Raw genomic sequence first — 21,516 nt, 5'->3', positions numbered from 1 at the left:
GGTTCCTCAAAGTCTGTGCACGGACTCCTTTATTGCTACAATGAAGCCAAACTCAAGTTGAGGGAGCAACACCTCATAATGTGTCTAGGTAGCCCCCAACCTGATGGCATGAACATCGATTTCTCTAAATTCTAGTAATTACTCCTCCTCCCTGTTCTCTCTTCCTCCATTCCACATTCTGGCTCCCACTCTTACCTTTTCTCTTCTCTTCACCAGCCTGCCACCTCTTTGATGCCCTTCCTCCTTCCCTTTCCCCCATGGTCCACTGTCCTTTCCGAACAGATCTCTTCTTCTTCTGGCCTTTACCTCTTCCACTTAACATGTCCCAGCTTCATACTTCATTCCCCATCCATTGCCTACCCACCTTCCTCCTCACATGGTCTCAACCATCACCTGCCAGCCTGTACTCCTCCTCCTTCCCACAACTCCTTATCCTAGCTTCTGTCCCCCTTTTTTCCCAGTCCTGATGAAGGGTCTCGGCTAGAAATGATTGTTTATTCCCCTCCATTGATGCTGCCTGACTGCTGAGTTCCTCCAGCATTTTGCGGTGTTCCTCTGGATTTTCAGAATCTGGAGAATCTCTTGTGTTTATGGAATTGACAGCCTTTTTTTAAATTAAACTGAGCAGTAGTGAGGAAATGCTAATGGACATTACAGAACATTGAAAGACTTAGATAGAGTGGATATGGAGAAGATGTTTCCTATAGCAGGAAGGAGGAATGTTTTTAGCCAGTGGATGGTGAATCTGTGGAATTCATTGCCATAGACAGCTGTGGCAGTTAAGTCATTCTGTGAATTTAAAGCGAAGGTTAATAGGTACTTGATTAGTCAAGGTGTCAGAGTTTAAGGGGAGAAGGTAGGAAAATAGGGTCGAGAGGGATAATAAATTAGCCGTGATGGAATGGTGGAACAGACTCGGTAGACCAAATAGTCTAATTCTGCTCCTTTGTCTTATGATAGGAAGCTATGTAGCCAAGTTTCCTGATAATACAAGGACAGAGGAGGCTATAAACGATGTAAATGGGAGCAATAAATTACAAAGAACAGATTAAATGATTAGGCAAATCTGTGGCAATTGGATTTCAAGTGTTGGCAAATGTGACATTGCTCACTTTGGACCTAAATTTACCAAATGGTATTTACTAAATGATAAAAAGCCATTAAACATTGGAAGACCAACAAGACTTTTGTGGGGGCTGGGAGGCAAGTACATACATCATTAAAATGGAACTGAAAATAGTTTATTAAATCTGGAAGAACACCGATCTATATAGATAGGCAAAAGGAGCTAGAATACATTAAAGCTATATAAAAGGAGGCTCAAGAGGTTCTGCAGATGCTGGAAGTCTGAAGCAACACACAAAAAGCTGAAGGAACTCAGATCAGGAGGCATCCATGAGGGGAATGGACAGTCAATATTTTGGGGTCAGGACTCTTCAACAGGAATGGAAAGAGGGGAGATAGCCAGTATAAAAAGATAGGCAGGGGCCAGTAAAACCTGGCAGGTGATAGATGGAACCAGGCAAGGGGGCAGTGATAGGCAAATGAGAGGGAGAGTAAAGCAGGAATTGCCTTTCCATCTGTCCATCACCTACATGATTCTCCCCACCACCTCTTCTTTATTTCCACTGTCCTCTCCTATCAGATTCCACCACTAAAACAAAAACAGGAGCAGGAGTCAGCCATCTGGCCCAGTTCTTGCTCCGCTATTCAATAAAGTCATGGATGATCTGGCCACGGACTCAGCTCCACCTACCTGCTTTTTCTCCCTAACCCTTAATTCCCCTACTATGCAAAAATCTATCTGTGTGTTTCAAATATATTTAATGAAGTAGCCTCTACTCCTTTCCTGGGCAGTATATATTTCTTATAGAGGAGAAGTGTAGGATAAGAGTGCATAGTCTCAGAATACAAGGATGTTCTTTGAACAGAGATAAAGAATTCCTTTAGCCAAAGGGTGGTGAATCAGTGGAGTTCATTGCCAAGGATAGTTGTGGAGGCCAAGACATTGAGTATATTTAAAGCAGAGGTTTATAGTTCTTGATTAGTAAGGACGTCAAAGGCAATGGGTAAAAGGCAGGAGAATGAAGTTGAGTGGGATAATAAATCAGCCACGATGAGTAATGGAGCAGACTCAATCGGCCGAATGGCCTAATCTGGCTCCCATGTCTTACGGTCTTTCAGAGATATCCCATTTGTTCTATCTGACCTTCCCCCACATTCGTGCAACTTAACACCAACTCATTTTTCCTTTCCGATTCTGAAACATTAATTCAGATCCTTTTTCTACAGTTGCTGCCTGACCCACTGCCTGCTGTGAAGAGAACATACCTGGGCAGGTTCTGCCCTGTCATCATTGTAGCTTACCTAAGAAGCCCAACTAGAGAGGATGCTAGTTCTAGAGACGTTGTAATGTAGAATAGCTATCAACCCAATTGTTGGGAGGTATGGGACGTGCAGCTCAGTACAGCGTTGAAAAGAATCTCAATCAACACCGATATAGCGTTTTATCTGGCTGTTTAATTGTTATTTTCTTTGCAGTTTAACAATTAACGTCTGTTTAGTGTTTAGTAGTTACAGTATGTACCCTAGTGGTTACATTTTTATGATTCTGGAAAGCTCTGGAGGCTTTTTTGGTACCACATTATTTGAATAGTGGCTTTCTGATTAGCTGACTCTTATCTGCAAATTTAAATCGAATTTTTCTCACCTCTGTAGTATAAAAGAGCTGTGCACAGCAATGCCATATTTTTGTTTCTATCCCCCTTTACTTAACAAATCTTTCTCACTGTTTTCAACTGTCTTTGCTCTATTAATGCTTAAATAAAATGATTGTGAAGCAACAAATTTTGTGCCCCCTTCCTTCTGAAAGAATCTTGGATAAAAAGAAACAACAGAATCCAACAACAATAACTTCCCCTGCACTGCACAAGAGTTCCCATTCTCAGTCTCGTGTGATACTTACTTTGTTAGAGCAGGAATGTTATCTCTGGAGGAACCATAAATTCTGCAAGTTTTGTGGATTTTCTTCAGTACCTTATTTCCACCACTATGATCCCTGCAAATTATTAAAATAGAAAAGGAAAAACAAAGAAAAGTAACTAAAAGAGAATTCCCCTGGGCGGAAATGGCCAACAGGAGGGGGCATAAATTTAAGGTGATTGGAGTAAAGTAGTGGGGCATGTGAGAGCTATCTTTTTTAGTATAGAGAGTGGTGGATGCATGGAAAGCACTGCCAGGGGAGTTGGAAAAGGTAAATATATTAGGGACATTTAAGAGATTCTTTGATAAGCACAGGGATGGAAGAACAATGGAAGGCTATGTGGGAGGGACAGTTAGATTGAACATAAAGCAAGTTAAAAAGTCAGCACATTATTATGGACCAAAGAGCCTACGCTGTGCTGTAGTGTTCTATGTTCTGTGTAATATTTCTCACTCATGTTAATTTACTTTATCTAACCACACAGCAATGGTTTGTATTCATCCACAATATATTTGAAAACTAAAACTGCACTAACTACCCAAAATACATTGAATTAGAAGTGAATACAACAATTATGCCCCACAGCTAACATGGGGAGTGGAGGAAGGGTCCAGGAGGTTCACGAGAATGACTCCAGGAATGAAAAGGTTAATGTATGAGGAGTGTTTGATGCCCCTGGCCTGTACTCGCTGGAGTTTAGACTGGGGGGGGAGCAAGGGGGAAACTCATTGAAGCCTATCAAATATTGAAAGATTTAGATAGAGTGGATGTGGAGGTGATGTTTCCTGTAGTGGGTGGGGGAGCCTAAGACCATAAGGCACAGCCTCAGAATAGAAAAAACACCCCTTTAGAACAGAAATGAGGAGGAATTCCTTTAGCCAGAGGATGGTAAATCTGTGCGATACATTGCCACAGACAGCTGTGGAGTCCAAGCCATTTAGTATTATTGAAAGCGGAGATTGATGGGCAAGGACGTCAAAGGTTCTGGGCAGGAAGCAAGAGAATGGAGTTGAGAGGGACAACAAATTAGCTGATGGAATGGCTGAGCAGATTCAATGTGCACAATATTTAATCCTGCTCCTATGTCTCATGAATATAAAGCAAGCACTGATAATTATGTAGCAACTCCTTCTCAGTGGAAATATTAGCATGTTCTTATCAACACAGACACATCTAACACACCTTCTATAGTTTGAACAGCCCAGCAGTAACTTGTTGCCTTTAGCACAGGATGGGGGGGGCGGGGGGGAGAATCAGTAAAATTAAAACTCAACACTTTGACTTTGTATGGTCAAATTTGAAGGCGAAATACAGGATTAATGGCAGGATCCTTAGCAGTGTGGAGAAGCAGAGGGATCCACATCCATAGGCTCCCTCAAAGTTGCCATGCTCATTGACATGGTGGTTAAGAAGGTATATGGTGTATTGGCCTTCATTAGTCAGCGGACTGAGTTCAAAAGGCTGAACATAATGCCACGGCACAATAAAACTGATTAATTACACTTGTGTTCAGATTTGGTCACCTCATTAACGGAATGATGTAGAAGCTTTAGAAGGTACTGAGGAGATTTACCAGGATGCTGCCTGTATTGGACAGCATGTCTTACAAGGACAGGTTGAGCAAGCTACAGCTTTACTCTTTGAGCAAAGGAGGATGAAAGATGACTTGTAAAGATGTATAAAAAGTAAGAGGCATTGATCAAGTGGAGAGCCAGGGACTTTTCCCAGGACAGAAATGGCTAATACATGGAGACATAATCTTAAAGTGATTAGAGGAATGTAGGGGTTAGGGGATGTCAGAAGGAGACATTTATAAAGTGCATGGAACATACTGCCAAGGGTGGTGTTAGAGGCAGATACATTAGGGATATTTAAGTCTTATATAGGATGATAGAAAAATGGAGGGTTAAATAGGAGGTAAGGGTTTGATTGATCTTGAAGTAGATTAAAAGGTCAGCAAAATGTCACAGGCTGAAGGGCCTATACTGTTCTATGTTTAAAAGAAGAACAAACAGCTTACAACTCACCAATGCTTGTGCGTTGTGAGAATCGCTTCTAAAGTGGCACCCTCTTCCTCAAGGCATGCCTGAAAAACATTTATGAACCAAAAAAATGTCTGATACTTCAGACTGAATGTAACACATTTCGCACCCAAGATTAGCATTAAATAAGTTAACATTTGCATTTCAGGAAGGTACAACAAAAGACAGCTTGAGCAAAATTCCTTTCCACCAATCCATCAAACATTCCCTGGGCAGGGACAGTATAGTTTGCTAATTGATTTTGATTTATTATCATCACAAGTACTGAGTACAGTGAAAATGTTTTGTTTGTGCGCCATCTTTGCAAGTTATGTCACGTCACACCAATGATTTGGATGACTGAATTGATGGCTTTGTGGCCAAGTTTGCAGATGATACGAAGATAGGTGAAGGGACAGGTAGTGTAGGACTTAAACAGATCAGGATAATGGGCAAAGAAGTGACAGATAGAACACAGTATCAGGAAGTGTATGGTCATGCATTTTGGTAAAAGAAATAAAAGCATAGACAATTCTCTAAACGGAAAGAAAATTCAAAATTTCGATGTGCAAAGGGACTTGGGAGTCCTTGTGCAGGATTCCCTAAAGGTTATTTGCAGGTTGAGTCAGTGGTGAGGAAGCCAAATGTTAGCATTCATTTCAAGAGGATTAGAATATAAAAGCAAGAATGTAATGCTGAGGCTTTATAAGGCACTGGTAAGGCCTCACAGAATATTATGAACAGTTTTGGGCCTCTTATCTAAGAAAGGATGTGCTGACATTGGAGAGGATTCAGAGGAGGTTCACGAGACTGATACTGGGAATGAAAGTGTTACTATATGGGGACCAACTAATGGCTCTGGGCCTGTGCTCCCTAGAATTCAGGAGAATGAGGGGGGCTGTCATTGAAATGGTGCAGCAGACTCAATGGGCCAAATGGCATAATTCTGCTCTTATACCTTATGTTTTTATTGAAGTGTCTGCAGATGCTGAAACCTGAAGCTTCAAACAAGAAGCTGAAAGAACTCAGCTTGTCTGGCAACATCCATGGGGCTGGCAGGTGAGGGATGGAGTTAACATTTCAGGTTGAGACTCTGCATCCGGATCACAAGGCACTTCATCTCTTGGGCAGACTATAATAAGAGAACACCCATATAAACAGGAGCTTACCTGAATAATTTCTGGATCAGCAGGATCAATGGCTACTGCAAGGTTTGAAGCCACATCTATAATCAGGTAGCTGTAGTTGTCTGATAGTACTGGGACTGGAAGAATTTTCACACCTGAAAGTTTAAGATGGAAGGATGAAGTTACAAGAGAACAAATAATGAAGGACTGAATAGACACCATCTCATCTCCTTGCAACCTTTCCACCCAAAAACTAAACACAAGTTTAAAGAATGAGAGCAACACACATCAAAGTTGCTGGTGAATGCAGCAGGCCAGGCAGCATCTCTAGGAAGAGGTACAGTTGGCGTTTCAGGCCGAGACCCTTCATCAGGACTAACTGAAGGAAGAGTTAGTAAGAGATTTGAAAGTGGGAGGGGGAGGGGGAGATCCAAAATGATAGAAGACAGGAGGGGGAGGGATGGAGCCAAGAGCTGGACAGGTGATTGGCAAAAGGGATATGAGAGGATCATGGGACAGGAGGCTCAGGGAGAAAGAAGGGGGGGAGAACCCAGAGAATGGGCAAGGGGTATAGTCAGAGGGACAGAGGGAGAAAAAGGAGAGTGAGAGAAAGAATGTGTGTATAAAAATAAATAACGGATGGGGTACGAGAGGGAGGTGGGGCACTAGTGGAAGTTAGAGAAGTCGATGTTCATGCCATCAGGTTGGAGGCTACCCAGACGGAATATAAGGTGTTGTTCCTCCAACCTGAGTGTGGCTTCACCTTTACAGTAGAGGAGGCCGTGGATAGACATGTCAGAATGGGAATGGGATGTGGTATTAAAATGTGTGGCCACTGGGAGATCCTGCTTTCTCTGGCGGACAGAGCGTAGGTGTTCAGCAAAGCGGTCTCCCAGTCTGCATCGGGTCTCGCCAATATATAAAAGGCAACATCGAGAGCACCAGACGCAGTATATCACCCCAGCCGACTCACAGGTGAAGTGTTGCCTCACCTGGAAGGACTGTCTGGGGCCCTGAATGGTGGTAAGGGAGGAAGTGTAAGGGCATGTGTAGCACTTGCTCCGCTTACACGGATAAGTGCCAGGAGGGAGATCAGTGGGGAGGGATGGGGGGAACGAATGGATAAGGGAGTCACGTAGGGAGAGGGGTTCTCATTGAAACCTACTGAATATTGAAAGGTCATGATAGAGTGGATGAGGAGAGGACATTTTCTTTCATGGAGGAGTCCAGGACCAAAGGGTACAGCCTCAGAATAGACAGATGTCCCTTTAGAACAGAGATAAGGAGGAATTTCTTTAGTCAGAGGATGGTGAATCTATGGAATTCATTGCCAAAGATGGTAGTAGAGGTCAAGTCATATAGGTATAGAAGACAAGAGAATGGGGTTGAGGGGAATAATAAATCAGCTAATGATGGAACGGTGGACGCGACTTGATGAGCCAAAACTTACAGTCTAATTCTACCCCTATTTCCTATGGTCTAAGTACTCGAGAACAAGTGTGTCAACTTATAATACTGAGAATTTTTAAATATCAAAGAACCACTGTGGCATTTGCAACAGGAGGACATTTAATCCATCAAATGTTTCCCAGTAAGGAAGTTTTTTTTTGATTATTTCCACTTCATAGCTCTTTCTGTTCACCCAGCACTTTATCAAGTGTCATCCCAGTGTCATCAAGATTCAAGGTTGTTTATTGCTAGTCTTTAGTACAGAAGTGTAAAAGTTAAAATGATTGTTACTCCAGATCCAATGGAGAAAAAAAATACATAAAAAATTCTTTAAAACACAATGCGCAAGTAACTGATGAATGTTGAGATATATACATATACATACATATATACACAAGATAAGCTTATATACATAGACTAATCGAATGTACATAAAGTGATTCAAGGTACAGGAGTATCTGCACTTAAGGTGACCCTGACAGGAACTGATAAAGTGGTGAGGGTAAGAGGGTGTGTTAGTGAGCGGTGTTGGTCAGCCTGACGGCTTGGGAAAAGTAACTACTTTTGAGGCTGGTGGGCCTGGAATGGATGCTGCATTGCCTTGTCCCTAATGGGAGTAGGACAAACAGTCCATTAGCAGAGTTGGTGAGATTCTTCACAATAATGCTGGCCTTTTTCCAAGTTTATTGTCTGTCATTCAACCATACCGCTAAACACAACATCGTTCCTCTGGCAACCTCCAGCAACTATCTGTATTTATGACCTTGATAATCATACTGATCATAATTACAAAATGAAGCAAGGGTTTTCACATTCACCACTCTTTTAGGCATCTATTTCCAGACCCCACTATTTGTTGCGCAAGATATTTACTTCCTCATCCCATCTTGAAATCCTCCCACCAGTTAACCTAAATTTAGAGACCGAGTAATTGATTTCACTGTCAATGCAGCTGGGTCCCTGTTGCATACCCTAAATCTATCATCCTATTGAAATCCAGGTCTTTCACTGTGCAGGTCTCCATCATTAGAAATAAAATGGTCTATTCATCATCGCACTGCCTCAGAATCAGCTTCTCAGGAAAAACAGGATGAGAAAAAAAATAATTGTTTCTTGTCAAGGTTATGATGCTGACATATAATGTACAAAGTAAATTTTATCATTTATTACGGTCACCATATACAAAGATTTTTTTGCAGGCATTCACAGTAGAACAAAAATACAATAGAATCAATGAAAAACTACACACAAAGACTGACGAGCAACTAATGTGCAAAAACCAAATTGCAAATTGAAACAAATATTGCAAATAAATATATTATACTGAAAACATGAGATGTAGAGTCCTTGAAAGTGAGTTCATAGGCTCTCAAGTCCATTCAGTGTTGAGGTGACGGAAGCTATCCACACTAGATCAGAACTTAATGGTTGAGGGGTAATAACCGTTCTTGAACATGGTGGTGTGGGAGCCAGGGCTCCTATACCTCATTCCCAATGGCAGCAGAGAAAAGAAAGTATGGCCTGGATAGTGGGGGTCCTTGATAATGGACACTACTTTCTTGTTGCAGGGCCCCTGTAGAGGTGGTCAGTAGTGGGGAGGGATTGCTTGTGCACTTTCTATGTCAACATTTTAACTCCAGACCCTGGGCTGTCATTTGTGCTTCATGATTTCTAGTGCCATTTGCTTTAACTATTTCTTAAGAGAAGGGAATTGTTTTTGAGTGCTATTTCTCTTTGTTTTAATTGGTCTACACCACAGTTTCAGTGTTAATGTTTTGTCATGACTCTGTCTAGTCTGAATTTCGGTCCTTGTGTGTACCTCTATGGGTTTCTGGCGTTTCTCCCTAATATTTCATTTAATTCTGTAAATTAACTTTTGCCTTAATTTAGAAGTTATTTTTAATCTAATCAGATGGTTACTCTTAAATTGGGGTAGGTACCACACATGAGAAGCCTTGAATGCAAGTTCGCTGCTCAAAGGAGAGTTGGTCTTGATTACTGACTTAAGCCCTCCCTTCACACACAAGTGTGCACAAGACTATAAGACATGAGAGAAGAATTATACCATCTGGCCCATCAAGTCTGCTCCACCATTCCATCATGGCTGATTTATTATCCCTCTCAACTCCATCCTCCTGCATTCTCTCTGTAACCTTTGATATCTTTTCTAATCAAGAACCTATTAATCTCTGCTTTAAATGCATCCAATGTCTTGGCCTCAACAGCCATCTGTAGCAATGAATTCCACAGATTCACAGCCCTCTGGCAAAAAAACTTCCTCTTCATCTATCCTAACGGGGCATCCTTCTATTCTGAGGCTATGCCCTCTGGTCCTAAACTCTTCTATTATAGGAGACATCGTCAGCACATCCATTCTTTCTAGATCTTTCCATATTCGGTAAGTTTCAATAAGATTCCTCACTCCCTCCCCCACACCCCATTCTTCTAAACTCCAATGAGTACAAGCACAGAACCATCAAATGCTTCTCTTACGTTAACACTTTCATGACAGAGATCATTCTTGTGAACCTCCTCTGGGCCTTCTACAATGCCAGGACATTTTTTCCTTAGCTATGGAGCCCAAAACTGCTCACAATACTCTAAATGCCTTATAAAGCCCAACATTACTTCCTTGGTTTTATGTTCCAATCCTCTCAAAATGAATAGAATCATTGCACTTACCTTCCTAATCGTCAAGTTAACCTTTAGGGACTTCTGTATTGGTATTGGGACTCCCAAAGCCTCTTTGTACCTCCAATTTCTGAATTTTCTCAATTTTGAAAATAGTCGACGCCTTTATTCCTTCTACCAAATTGCATGACCATTCACTTTCCTAGTGTCAAGTGTCAGCCAGCACGAAGAAGTGTTTACACAAAATAATGATACTAATTAGCTTTTCACAAGGTCCCAGGGTACTTTGCAATTAAGCACTTCTTAAGTGTTGTTTTGTGAACATTGTTGCAAAGAGCTTGACATGGAACATAACAGGCCCCTGCAGGCCCTTTGGCCCACGATGATGAGCCTACCTTTTTACCTACTCCAAGATCAATCTATCTCTTCCCTCCCACATGGCCCTTCATGTTCATATCATCTATGTCCCTATCTAAGAATCTCTTAGATGTCTCATATGAATCTGCCTCTATCATCATCCCTGGAGGCATTCCACGCACTCACCGCTGTGCGAAAAGTCTACCTCTGACATTCCCCTCTATACTTTCCTCCCACCAGCTTAAAATTATGACCCTTTCATATTAGCCATTCCTCCATGGAGAGAGAAAAAATAGTCTCTGGTTATCCACTCAATCTATGCTTCATATCATGTTGTACATCTACATCAAGTGGACTCTCATCCTCCTTGGCTACAAAGACAGAAGGTCTAGCTCTGCACTGTTAGAGTACTGACAGGATTTACATGAATGTTGCCAGGACTTGATGGGGAGAGTTGGACAAGCTAAGACTTACTCCTTGGAGCATAGGAGGGGTGATTTTGTAGAAGAGCATAAAATCACAAGGGACATAGAAAGGGTGAATACAGTCAGTCATGTTCCCTAGAACCAGAGGACATAGGATTTAGGTGAGAGGGGTGAGATTTAATAGGCGCTCAAAGAGCAATTTTCTTTTAAAAAAAACAAAGAGGTTGTATGTATGTAGAATGAGCTACCAGACAAAATAGCTGAGGCAGGTACAATAACAACTTTTAAAAGACAATCTTACAGGAACTTGCAGACTGGAGTGTTTTAGAAGGTTATGGGCCAAATGCTAGCAAATGGGACTAGCTTGGATGGGGCACCTTGGTCACAATGGACGAGTTGGCTGAAGGGCTTGATTGTATGCTATATGATTTCCAAGTGAAAAAGAGTAAACATACAAGGGCAATGAAGCACAGGAGCCTTAGGTCCCACATCACGAGCCTGAGAAAGAGTCATTACCCCTCACCATCAGGCTTCTGAACTGGCATGGATAACTTCACTTATCTCAACTCTGAACTGATTTCACAGTCTACAGATTCACTTTCAAGGACTGGACAACTCATGTTCTCATATTTATTTACACAATTTGTCTTCTTTTGCACATTGGTTGCTTGTCAGTCTTCATTTGTGTAATTTTCATAAATTGTATTAAGTTTCTTAATTTTCCTTTAAATGCCTGCATCTCCAGGCAGTTTACCAATTTAATTGGCTTAGCACAGCATTGTGGGCTGAAGGACCTGTTCACAAGACCTTATTATTTATTACTTTGATAATAAATTTACTTTGAACTTCCATTGGAAATAACTGAAAGTCTGACCTAAAACAAACTAACTCACTCTCTCTCTCCCTCCCCCCCCCCCCCACCAAAACACAAGCTCACTGACTGCAGAGTTTTTAAACCTCAGATTTCCAGGATTTGCAATCTTTTTGTGTGTTGATTTTCACCACTTACTCACATTGTTTCACTTGTTCCCAACTCCGAAGACCTACCAACTGGTGCTCAAACACTGCTCGCTGTGAGCAGGGACACCCATTCACAAACTGAGCCACAAGACCACACTGGCAATGGGACTAACTGCAGGACAGGACTAACTGCAACTTCAGTTGTGCATTAAAGCACAGAATTGGTTGAAGCTACCATCAGCTTTCTGGGGACCTACTTATCACATGAACATGAAACGCTTCATTTGTTTTATCAGTCAACATAACCCAAAGATGTGCTGTGGGTAGTCCACAAGTGCCAACATAGCATGCCCACCATGTTCATAGCAGCTCTCTACCATACCTAGGCCAGGTGGTGGGAAAATGTCTCATAATTGTGCAGAATCTGAGAGGTGACTTGATAGAGGTGTACAACTCAAGAGGCATACATAAGAGTGGATAGCCAAAGATTTTTTCCCCCATGGTGGAAATAACTAATACCGGGTGGGGGGGGGGGGTAATTTTAAAGTGATTGAAGTATAAGGTGGAAGGATGTCAGAGGCAAGTTTGTTTATTCATTTAACAGAGTGGTAGGTGCGTGAAACACCCTGCCAGGGGTGGTGGTAGAGCTATGTACATGAGGGACATTTAAGATACTCAGATAGGCAGTTGGATAGGAAAATGGAAAGAAAGTTTAGTTTGATCTTAGAGTAGGTTCATCATCATCAATACGTGCTATGGTCTTTGACCATGACTGTTCTTGGCAAACTTTCCTACAGAAATGGTTTTCCATTGCCTTCTTCTGGGCAGTGTCTTTACAAAACAGGTGACCTCAGCCAGTATCAACACCCTTCAGAGATTGTCTGCCTGGTGTCAGTGGTCGCATAAGCAGGACTTGCAATATGCACCAGCTACTCATATGACCACCCACCCACCCACCTGGACCCATGGCCTGATCATGGGGCCAAGCAGGTGCTACACCTTGCCCAAGCTAGTGGAGGGAAGGAGCAAGCACCTTACACCATAAACCCAGTGCCATCTCTGTGGTGAGTTTGGCCTTTTCTCCTTGGAGCAATGGAGGATGAGAGGTGACCTGATACAGGTGTATAAGATGATGAGGGGGATTGATCGTGTGGATAGTCAGAGGCTTTTACCCAGGGCTGAAATGACTTACACAAGAGGACACAGTTTTAAGGTGCTTGGAAGTAGGTATAGAGGAGAGGTCAAAGGTAAGTTGTTGTTTTTTTTTTAAAAACAAAACACAGAGAGTGGTGAGTGCATGGAATGGGCTGCCGGCAACGGTGGTGGAGGCGGATACGATAGGGTCTTTTAAGAGACTCCTGGATCGGTACATGGAGCTTAGAAAAATAGAGGGCTATGGGTAACCTGAGGTAATTTCTAAAGTACGTACATGTTCGGCACAGCATTATGGGCCAAAGGGGGGCCTGTATTGTGTTGTAGGTTTTTCTATGTTTTTATGTTTCTATGTTTCTATCTCCTTTGGTAGAGATGGATCGACACCCAGCCACCCAGTAGGTTAAAAGGTCAGTATAACACCAAAGGGCACTGTGCTGTAGTGTTCTATCTGTTATAGCTTCAGAATGTCCCAAACGCTTCACAATGGAATTAAAAACCCATTCACCATTGTTTAACCTATAAAGATGTCAGCCAATTTCAAAATAGTATGATTCCATACACAAGGTGCACCTAGTGCACATGCGCCGGTCATGCATGCAGCCTGGTACAGCCGTTCCGATCTATTCTTTTACTTTCTTCTTCTTACTTTTTAATTTACGTTATTTTTGTATTTTTTTCTCATGGTAACACGTCGAAGCTGCACGCTCTCTAATATGCTGGTAGAGAGAGTTTTATTTGGGTTTTCTTTAGCGCTGGAAATGGTTACATCCCGACACGCGGGACAGAAGCAAGGTCGCATTGTGTATTCCACGGACCAACAAAGACCGGTCAGCTTAGCAAACAGAGCGGCAGACACCTCTGCTGAAATCCGGAGGAAAACACACAGAAGGGGATCACAAAGCCGAGGAAAGAGGACCGGATCGAGACAACAGAGACTTTTGGAGAAGAGGAGTTCAGTGGGTCATACCGTTCCGCCTGACCTGGAAGTGCACCGAGAGCGGTAAGCGGCGTGAAGGAATGGGGTGCTTACTGATCTGGCTAACAACAGACGGTGCAGTCCGGGGTATATTACGATCGAGGAACGTGTTTGCAGACTGGATATTGAACTTTTTACTGTTGGACTTCGGCCACATTACACCGTGATACAACACTTGGCGGCACGGGAGGTCGTTCCTGCCTATGGCCATCGAACGTGCAGCTCCTCCCGTGGAGGGTGAGACACCCTGAGCCAATAGACTGGTCCTAGACTTATTTTCCATCTGGCATAGTTTTGCATTTTGTGGTTTGATTGTTGGGGTTTTTTGTATTGCTATATTTACGCTATTTATTTGCTATATTTACGCTCTATTCTTGGTTGGTGCAGCTGTAACGAAACCAAATTTCCCTCGGGATTAATAAAGTATATCTATCTATCTAAGACATTAAGCTAATCTTGTGGCCAGGAAAATTAATCCACTTGCACTCAACACAGACCTTTAATTTAAATCAACGAGAGAAACATGACTCCATGTAAACAGAGCCATAAGAACTGATGTTCTGGGTCAGAACCCTACATCAACAACATCTTCCCCTATATCCCCACAATGCTGAACAACCCACACAAAACGCTGGAGGAACTCAAGATGATCAGGCAGCATCCATGGAGAACAAACAGTTGATGCTGTGTCCACAGCTTTGCAATTTCTTGCAGCCACAGGCAGAACAGTTGTTATACCAAGATGTTACACATCCAGATAGAATACTTTTTCTGGTGCATCAATAAAAATTGAGGGTCTACAAGGACATGCCAAATTTCTCTGGCCTCCTGAAGAAGTAGAGACATTGGTGACCTTTCTTTGGACCAGGATCAGTTGGCTTGGGTTGGCATTAGCATTTGAGTGCTAAACTATAGAGGATGTGGTGGAGGTGGTTGAGGGCAAAAAAGAGAATGTTGAATTTTTTTTGGGGGGGAGGCGGGGGGGAAGTAGAGCCATATTCAACATAGAAATGCCCCTTGGCTCAAACCCTTCTAAACCTTTCCTATTCATGTACCTGTACAAATGTCTCTTAAATTTTATAATTGTGCCCATCTCCACCACTTCCTATGTCAGTTTTTTCCATAATCCCAGTGCCATCTCTCTGAGCTATATTCTTTCCCCAGTGGATCCATTTTAAATCTTTTCCCTCTCACCTTAAACCTATGCCAAATCAACAACTTGTACAGCTGAAATAAGCCACCTCAATTCACAAATCACAGGAACCACCTTCCCCTCGATACACTCTGCCTATACTTCTCACTGCCCCAGTAAAGCATCCAGCAGAATCAAAGACTCCACCCACCTTAGACATTCTTATTTTCCTTCCTCTCCCATCAGGCAGAAGATACAAAACCTGAAAGCATGTACCATCAAGCTCAAAGACAACTTCTATCCCATTGATATCAGCCTCTTGATCTTTTTATGATAAGATGAACTCTGGACCAAATAATCTCTTTTATTGGGGGGTGGGGGCAGCTTAGTAGCATAGCAGTTAGTGTAATACCACCATCCAGGTTCAATTCCATTGCTATCTGTAAGGACTTTGTACTTTCTCCCCATGACTGTATGTGTTTCCTCCAAGTGCTCCAGTTTCCTCCTACATTTGAATGATGTCCAGGTTAGAAGGTTAATTGCTCACATGGGTGTAACTGGCCTCATTAGGCCGGAAGGGCCTATTACCCTGCTGTATTTCTAAATTAAAAGCATCTACCTCTTTAGGACTTCATTTACTTGTACTGCACTTTCTCAGCAGCTTTTACACTTTATTCTGCATTGTTAATATCTTACCTTGTTCTACCTCAATACACTGTGTAATGAGTTAATATGTATGAAGAGTATGCAAGACAAGCTTTTAATTGTTATCTTGCTATATGTGACAACACCAACAGTGCAGCACTCCTTCAGAGCTAACTACCGCATCTCTCTCTCAATGCTGCTCCCATGAGGGTGCAGCACTCCCTCACTGTAGACATTGGAGATTACATCAACCCTGCTTCAGTCAAGTCCTTTACATACACAGGCTGAAGAACTGAACCAAATTCAGCCCCAATACCCCAGCAAGCTCTTGCCTAACATCCTCCACACTGAGGTCCTAATTGCAGAGTTGGCTCTCTGGGCAGATTAGATTATTTGCATGCTTGATATCAGACAGCTAAGACAGACACTATTCCAAACTTTGCAACAGGAAACAATTACCAAGCAGATAAAGGAAAAAACGCAAGCATTTTCCAAAGTCATGCTTCTCAGACAGAAAGTGCTCCCTTGGTGCAGTCTCACTGAGAGCAGCCTTAAATGTTGTTGCCTCGGCCCCTTAATGCACATTAATGGAAAACCCAAAGCACAATAGCACAAAGTGGAGAAACACATAACATAGAACACTACAACACAATACAGGACCTTTGGCCCACAATGTGTCAACTTTTAAAAACAACTCCATGATCATTCTAATCCTTCCCTCATACAAAGCCTTCCATTTTTCTAACATCCATAGGCCTCTCTCTAAATTTTAGAGTCTAAAGCTTCCACATTCTTCCATAATGGAGAAAACAGTTAACAGTACTGTTGGATCCTGGTGTTTTTGCAATCCACAGGTTCAGAAGTCAAGAGCAAGGCATAAATGAATGCTGATTGGATTAGTGATGATGAAAGAGCTGTGGATGCACTGAACTTGCTGTCAGGGGTGCTGGTACAGGCAGATATTTTAAGGACATTTAAGAAACTCTTAGGTAGGCACATGGATGATAGTAAAATGGAGAGAAGAGTTAGATTGACCCTAGAACAGGCTAAAAGATTGGCATAACATCATGGGCCATACAGCCTTTAATTCCTCCTCTCCCCAGATGCTGCAAGACCTGCTGAATTCCTCCAGAAGATTGTTATCTGCTCTCCAAGGGACTGTTTGTCCATGGAGCTTCCTCAGTACAACATTATCAGAATCAGATGTATTATCATTGATTTAGATGACTTGAAATGTGTTGTTTTGGGATAGCAGTACAGGGCAAAGACACAAAATTAGCATGAATTACAAAAATGAAGAGCGCCAAAATTAAAAAGGAATGATGAGGTAGTGTTTCATGGACTGTTCAGAAATCTGATAGACGAGAGGTTTCTGAATTGATTGTGGGTCTTCAGGCTTCAACGTTAGTTTAAACTGCAAACTAAAGCTTCTAGAGCAGGACACAACTCCCTGAATCGGAATTACTAATCAGAATTGCAAAGAAATAATAAACTATGTAGATATGAAACATCCAGGGCCATAGAATCAGTACTTGGGAGCTATGATGTTGTTGGATCAGTACTTGGAGCTATGATGTTGTGGCCATTACAAAGATTTGAATGGCTCAGGGGCAGGAATGGTTACTTTGAGCGTCAGGCTTTAGATGTTTCAGAAAGGACAGGGAAGGAGGCAAAAGAAGTGGGGCCGTGGCACTGTTGATCAGATAGACATGGATGGATTGTCTATGGAGTCTCTGCTGGTGGAAGTTGGGAACAGGAAGGGGTCAATAACCCTACTGGGTGGGGGGGGGGGGGGGTGTGTGTGTGTGTGTAGACCACCCAATAGTAACAGGGACATCAAGGAGCAGATAGGGAGACAGATTCTGGAAAGGTGTAATAACAGTGTTTCGTAGTGGGAGATTTTAATTTCCCAAATATCAATTGGCATGTCCCTAGAGCAAGGGGTTTAGATGGGGTAGAGTTTGTTAGGTGTATTCAAGGTTTCTTGACACAATATGTAGATAAGCCTACAAGAGGAGAGGTTGTACTTGATCTGGTATTGGGAAATGAACCTGGTCAGGTATCAGATCTCTCAGTGAGGACAGCATTTTGGAGTTACTGATCACAATTCTATCTTCTTTACCATAGCATTGGAGAGGGATACATACAGACAAGTTAGGAAAGCGTTTAATTGGAGTAAGGGGAAATATGAGGCTATCAGGCAGGAACTTGGAGGCATAAATTGGGAACAGATATTCTCAGGGAAATGTACGGAAGAAATGTGGCAAATATTCAGGGGGTATTTGAGTGGAGTTCTGCAAAGGTATGTTCCAATGGGACAGGGAAAGGATGGTAGGGTACAGGAACCGTGGTGTACAAAGGCTGTTGTAAACCTAGTCAAGAAGAAAAGAAGAGCTTACAAAAAGTTCCAAAAAAAAACTAGGTAATGATAGAGATCTAGAAGATTATAAAGCTAGCAGGAAGGAGCTTAAGTAAGAAATGAGGAGAGCCATAAGGGGCCATAAGAAGAGCAAGGTGATAATAGGACCAATGAGAGAATAGGACCAATCGAGTGTGACAGTGGAAAAGTGTGTATGGAACTGGAGGAGACAGCAGAGGTACTTGATAAGTACTTTGCTTCAGTATTCACTACGGAAAAGGATCTTGGCGATTGTAGGGATGACTTACAGCGGACTGAAAATCTTGAGCATGTTGACATTAAGAGGATATGCAGGAGCTTTTGGAAAGCATCAAGTTGGATAAGTCACCGGTGCCAGACGAGATGTACCCCAGTCTACTGTAGGAGGTGAGGGAGGAGATTGCTGAGCCTCTGGCGATGATTTTTGCATCATCAGTGGGGACAGAAGGGACAGGAGAGGTTCTGGAGGGTTGCAGGGTTGCAGATGTTGTTCCATTATTTAAGAAAGGGAGTGGAGATAGCCCAGGAAATTATAGCCCAGTGAGTCTTACTTCAGTGGTTGGTAAGTTGATGGAGAAGATTCTGAGAGGTAGGATTTATGAACATATGAAGACGCATAACATGATTAGGAATAGTCAGCACAGCTTTGTGAAAGGCAGGTCATGCCTTACAAGCCTGATTGAATTTTTTTGAGGAAATGACTAAGCACATTGATGAAGGTAGAGCAGTAGGTGTAGTGTATATGGATTTCAGCAAGGCATTTGACAAGGTACCCCAAGCAAGGCTTATTGAGAAAGTAAGGAAGCATGGGATCCAAGGGGACATTGCTTTGTGGATCCAGAACTGGCTCACCCACAGAAAGCAAAGAGTGGTTGTTGACGGGTCATATTCTGCATGGAGGTCAGTCACCAGTGGTGTGCTTCAGGGATCTGTTCTGGGACCCCTACTCTTCGTGATTTTTATAAGTGACCTGGATGAGGAAGTGGAGGGATGGGTTATAAAACTTGCTGATGACACAAAGGTTGGAGGTGTTGTGTATAGTGTGGAGGGCTGTCAGAGGTTACAGTGGGACATTGATAGGATGCAAAAATGGGCTAAGAAGTGGCAGATGGAGTTCAACCCAGGTAAGTGTGAGGTGGTTCATTTTGGTAGGTCAAATATGATGACAGAATATAGTATTAATGGTAAGACTCTTGGCAATGTGGAGGATCGGAGCGATCTTGGGGTCCGAGTCTATAGGACACTCAAAGCTGCTGCGCAGGTTGACTCTGTGGTTAAGAAAGCATACGGAGCATTGGCCTTCATCAATCGTGGGATTGAGTTTAAGAGCCGAGAGGTAATGTTGCAGCTATATAGGACCCTGGTCAGACCCCACTTGGAGTACTGTGCTCAGTTCTGGTCGCCTCACTATAGGAAGGATGTGGGAACCATAGAAAGGGTGCAGAGGAGATTTACAAGGATGTTGCCTGGATTGGGGAGAATGCCTTTTGAGAATAGGTTGAGTGAACTTGGCCGTTTTTGCTTGGAGCGACGAAGCATGAGAGGTGACCTGACAGAGGTGTACAAGATGATGAAAGGCATTGATCGTGTGGATAGTGAGGCTTTTTCCTAGGGCTGGAATGGCTAGCATGAGAGGGCACAGTTTTAAGGTGCTAGGAAGTAGGTAAGAGGAGATGTCAGGGGTAAGTTTTTTTTATATAAATGCAGAGAGTGGTGTGTGTGTGGAATGGGCTGCTGGCCATAGTGGTGGAGGTGGATACGATAGGGTCTTTTAAGAGACTCCTGGACAGGTACATGGAGCTCAGAAAAATACAGGGCTATGGGCAATCCTAGGTAATTTCTAAGGAAAGGACATGTTCAGCACAGCTTCATGGGCCAAAGGGCCTGTATTGTGCTGTAGGCTTTCTATGGAGGCCCAGAGGTAGCCTGTCCCTGCATGTGTGGGTGGGCAAGAAGGAGGAATGAAACTTGCTTTCCTGTTAGTGTGTTCTGTTTTGTGCTACCGAGCATGGTGAAATGTTATGTTGGTGCCAGCATGTGTAGCCCCAGCACACTCTTGGGGGCGCTGGCTGTTAACACAAATGATACATTTCACTCTATGTTTCGATGTACATTTAATAAATAGAGTCATAGAACACTACAGCACAATCAGAGGTCCTCCAGCCCACAAATAACGTGTCAAAGTATTAATCTGCCTAGCCCATTGACCTGCAGCTGGACCACAATCCTCCATACCTCTCCCATCCATGCACTCCAAACTTCTCTTAAATGTTGAAATTGAACCTCCATCTGCAGCTAGTTCTACACTCTCACTACTGTCTGAGTGAAGAATTTCCCCCATGTTCCCATTAAACATTTCACTTTTCATGACAATAGACAATAGGTGCAGGAGTAGGCCATTCGGCCCTTCGAGCCAGCACCGCCATTCACTGTGACCATGGCTGATCATCCACAATAGTATCCAGTTCCTGCCTTATCCCCATAACCTTTGATTCCGCTATGAATCTGAATCTGAAATAAAAAACAGAAAATGTTGGTAAAATTTATGAGAATACTCGGAGAGAATTTGCTCAGGTTTCCATTGCCTTTCATTGTAACTGAGACATCTTTTCTCTTTCCAAATATATTGCATATTCTGGTGGGGAATACAAGCATTGTTTTTCAGTTTCAGAGCTTCCACATCTGCAGATGCCTTATGCCTTTACATCTCAATTAGAATCTGACGCTGACAGATTTAGAGCACATTTCCCATGATCTCAACTTCCAGCAAAGCCTGCGAGCTCTCAACAAGCCCACTCACAACAGTTTAAAGACAGCTGAGGAAGTGGTGGGTGTCTGAAGCTGTTATCCTTCAGTTAATTAAAACTTACCGTTAATGTTCATAGGACAGACAATGGAATGACCGGTGGGATAATGCTCTCGTGTCCTTTTCAGCTGCTTCTTATGAAAAATGTATCCTAGTCTGGTCTTTGTATACAAGGAGTATCTGAAACAAAGCATTGGATATTAACACAAAGAGACCGAGGAGAGGTTGTTGTTTGGGGGGGGGGGGGGTGGTGGTGGAATAACTAAAGAAAAAAATCACAGGGAGGATCATATTAAAATACAAGACCATAAGACACAAGGCATTTGAACAGAATTAGGTCAGTCAGCCCATTAGGGTTGATTATCTTCCTTCTCAACTCCAGTCACCTGCCTTCTCCCTGTAACCTGTCATCTTCCACTTTAAGTATTCCCAATGACTTGACCTCCACAGC

At 42.7% G+C, this 21,516-nt stretch overlaps 1 protein-coding gene across 3 annotated transcripts in view; it reads right to left on the bottom strand.

The window, feature by feature from the left end:
- Positions 1 to 21,516, bottom strand: part of pnkd (PNKD metallo-beta-lactamase domain containing) — a 52,911-nt gene that overhangs the window by 18,407 nt on the left and 12,988 nt on the right. For 2 of the 3 annotated variants that reach the window (XM_072261025.1, XM_072261026.1), the window contains exons 2-5: positions 21,130 to 21,245; positions 6,174 to 6,286; positions 5,011 to 5,069; positions 2,966 to 3,058 (exon numbers count right to left, since the gene is read on the bottom strand). In XM_072261025.1, the coding sequence (XP_072117126.1) occupies positions 2,966 to 3,058; positions 5,011 to 5,069; positions 6,174 to 6,286; positions 21,130 to 21,245 (381 nt within the window). The remainder of the gene's footprint in view (positions 1 to 2,965; positions 3,059 to 5,010; positions 5,070 to 6,173; positions 6,287 to 21,129; positions 21,246 to 21,516) is intronic. The other variant, XM_072261027.1, reaches the window with a different exon arrangement.

This window comes from Mobula birostris, chromosome 6 (assembly GCF_030028105.1).
Source record: "Mobula birostris isolate sMobBir1 chromosome 6, sMobBir1.hap1, whole genome shotgun sequence".
NCBI lineage: Eukaryota > Metazoa > Chordata > Chondrichthyes > Myliobatiformes > Myliobatidae > Mobula > Mobula birostris.
The sequence above is the reverse complement of the archived record's forward strand: the minus strand, read 5'-3'. Positions and strand labels throughout refer to the sequence as shown.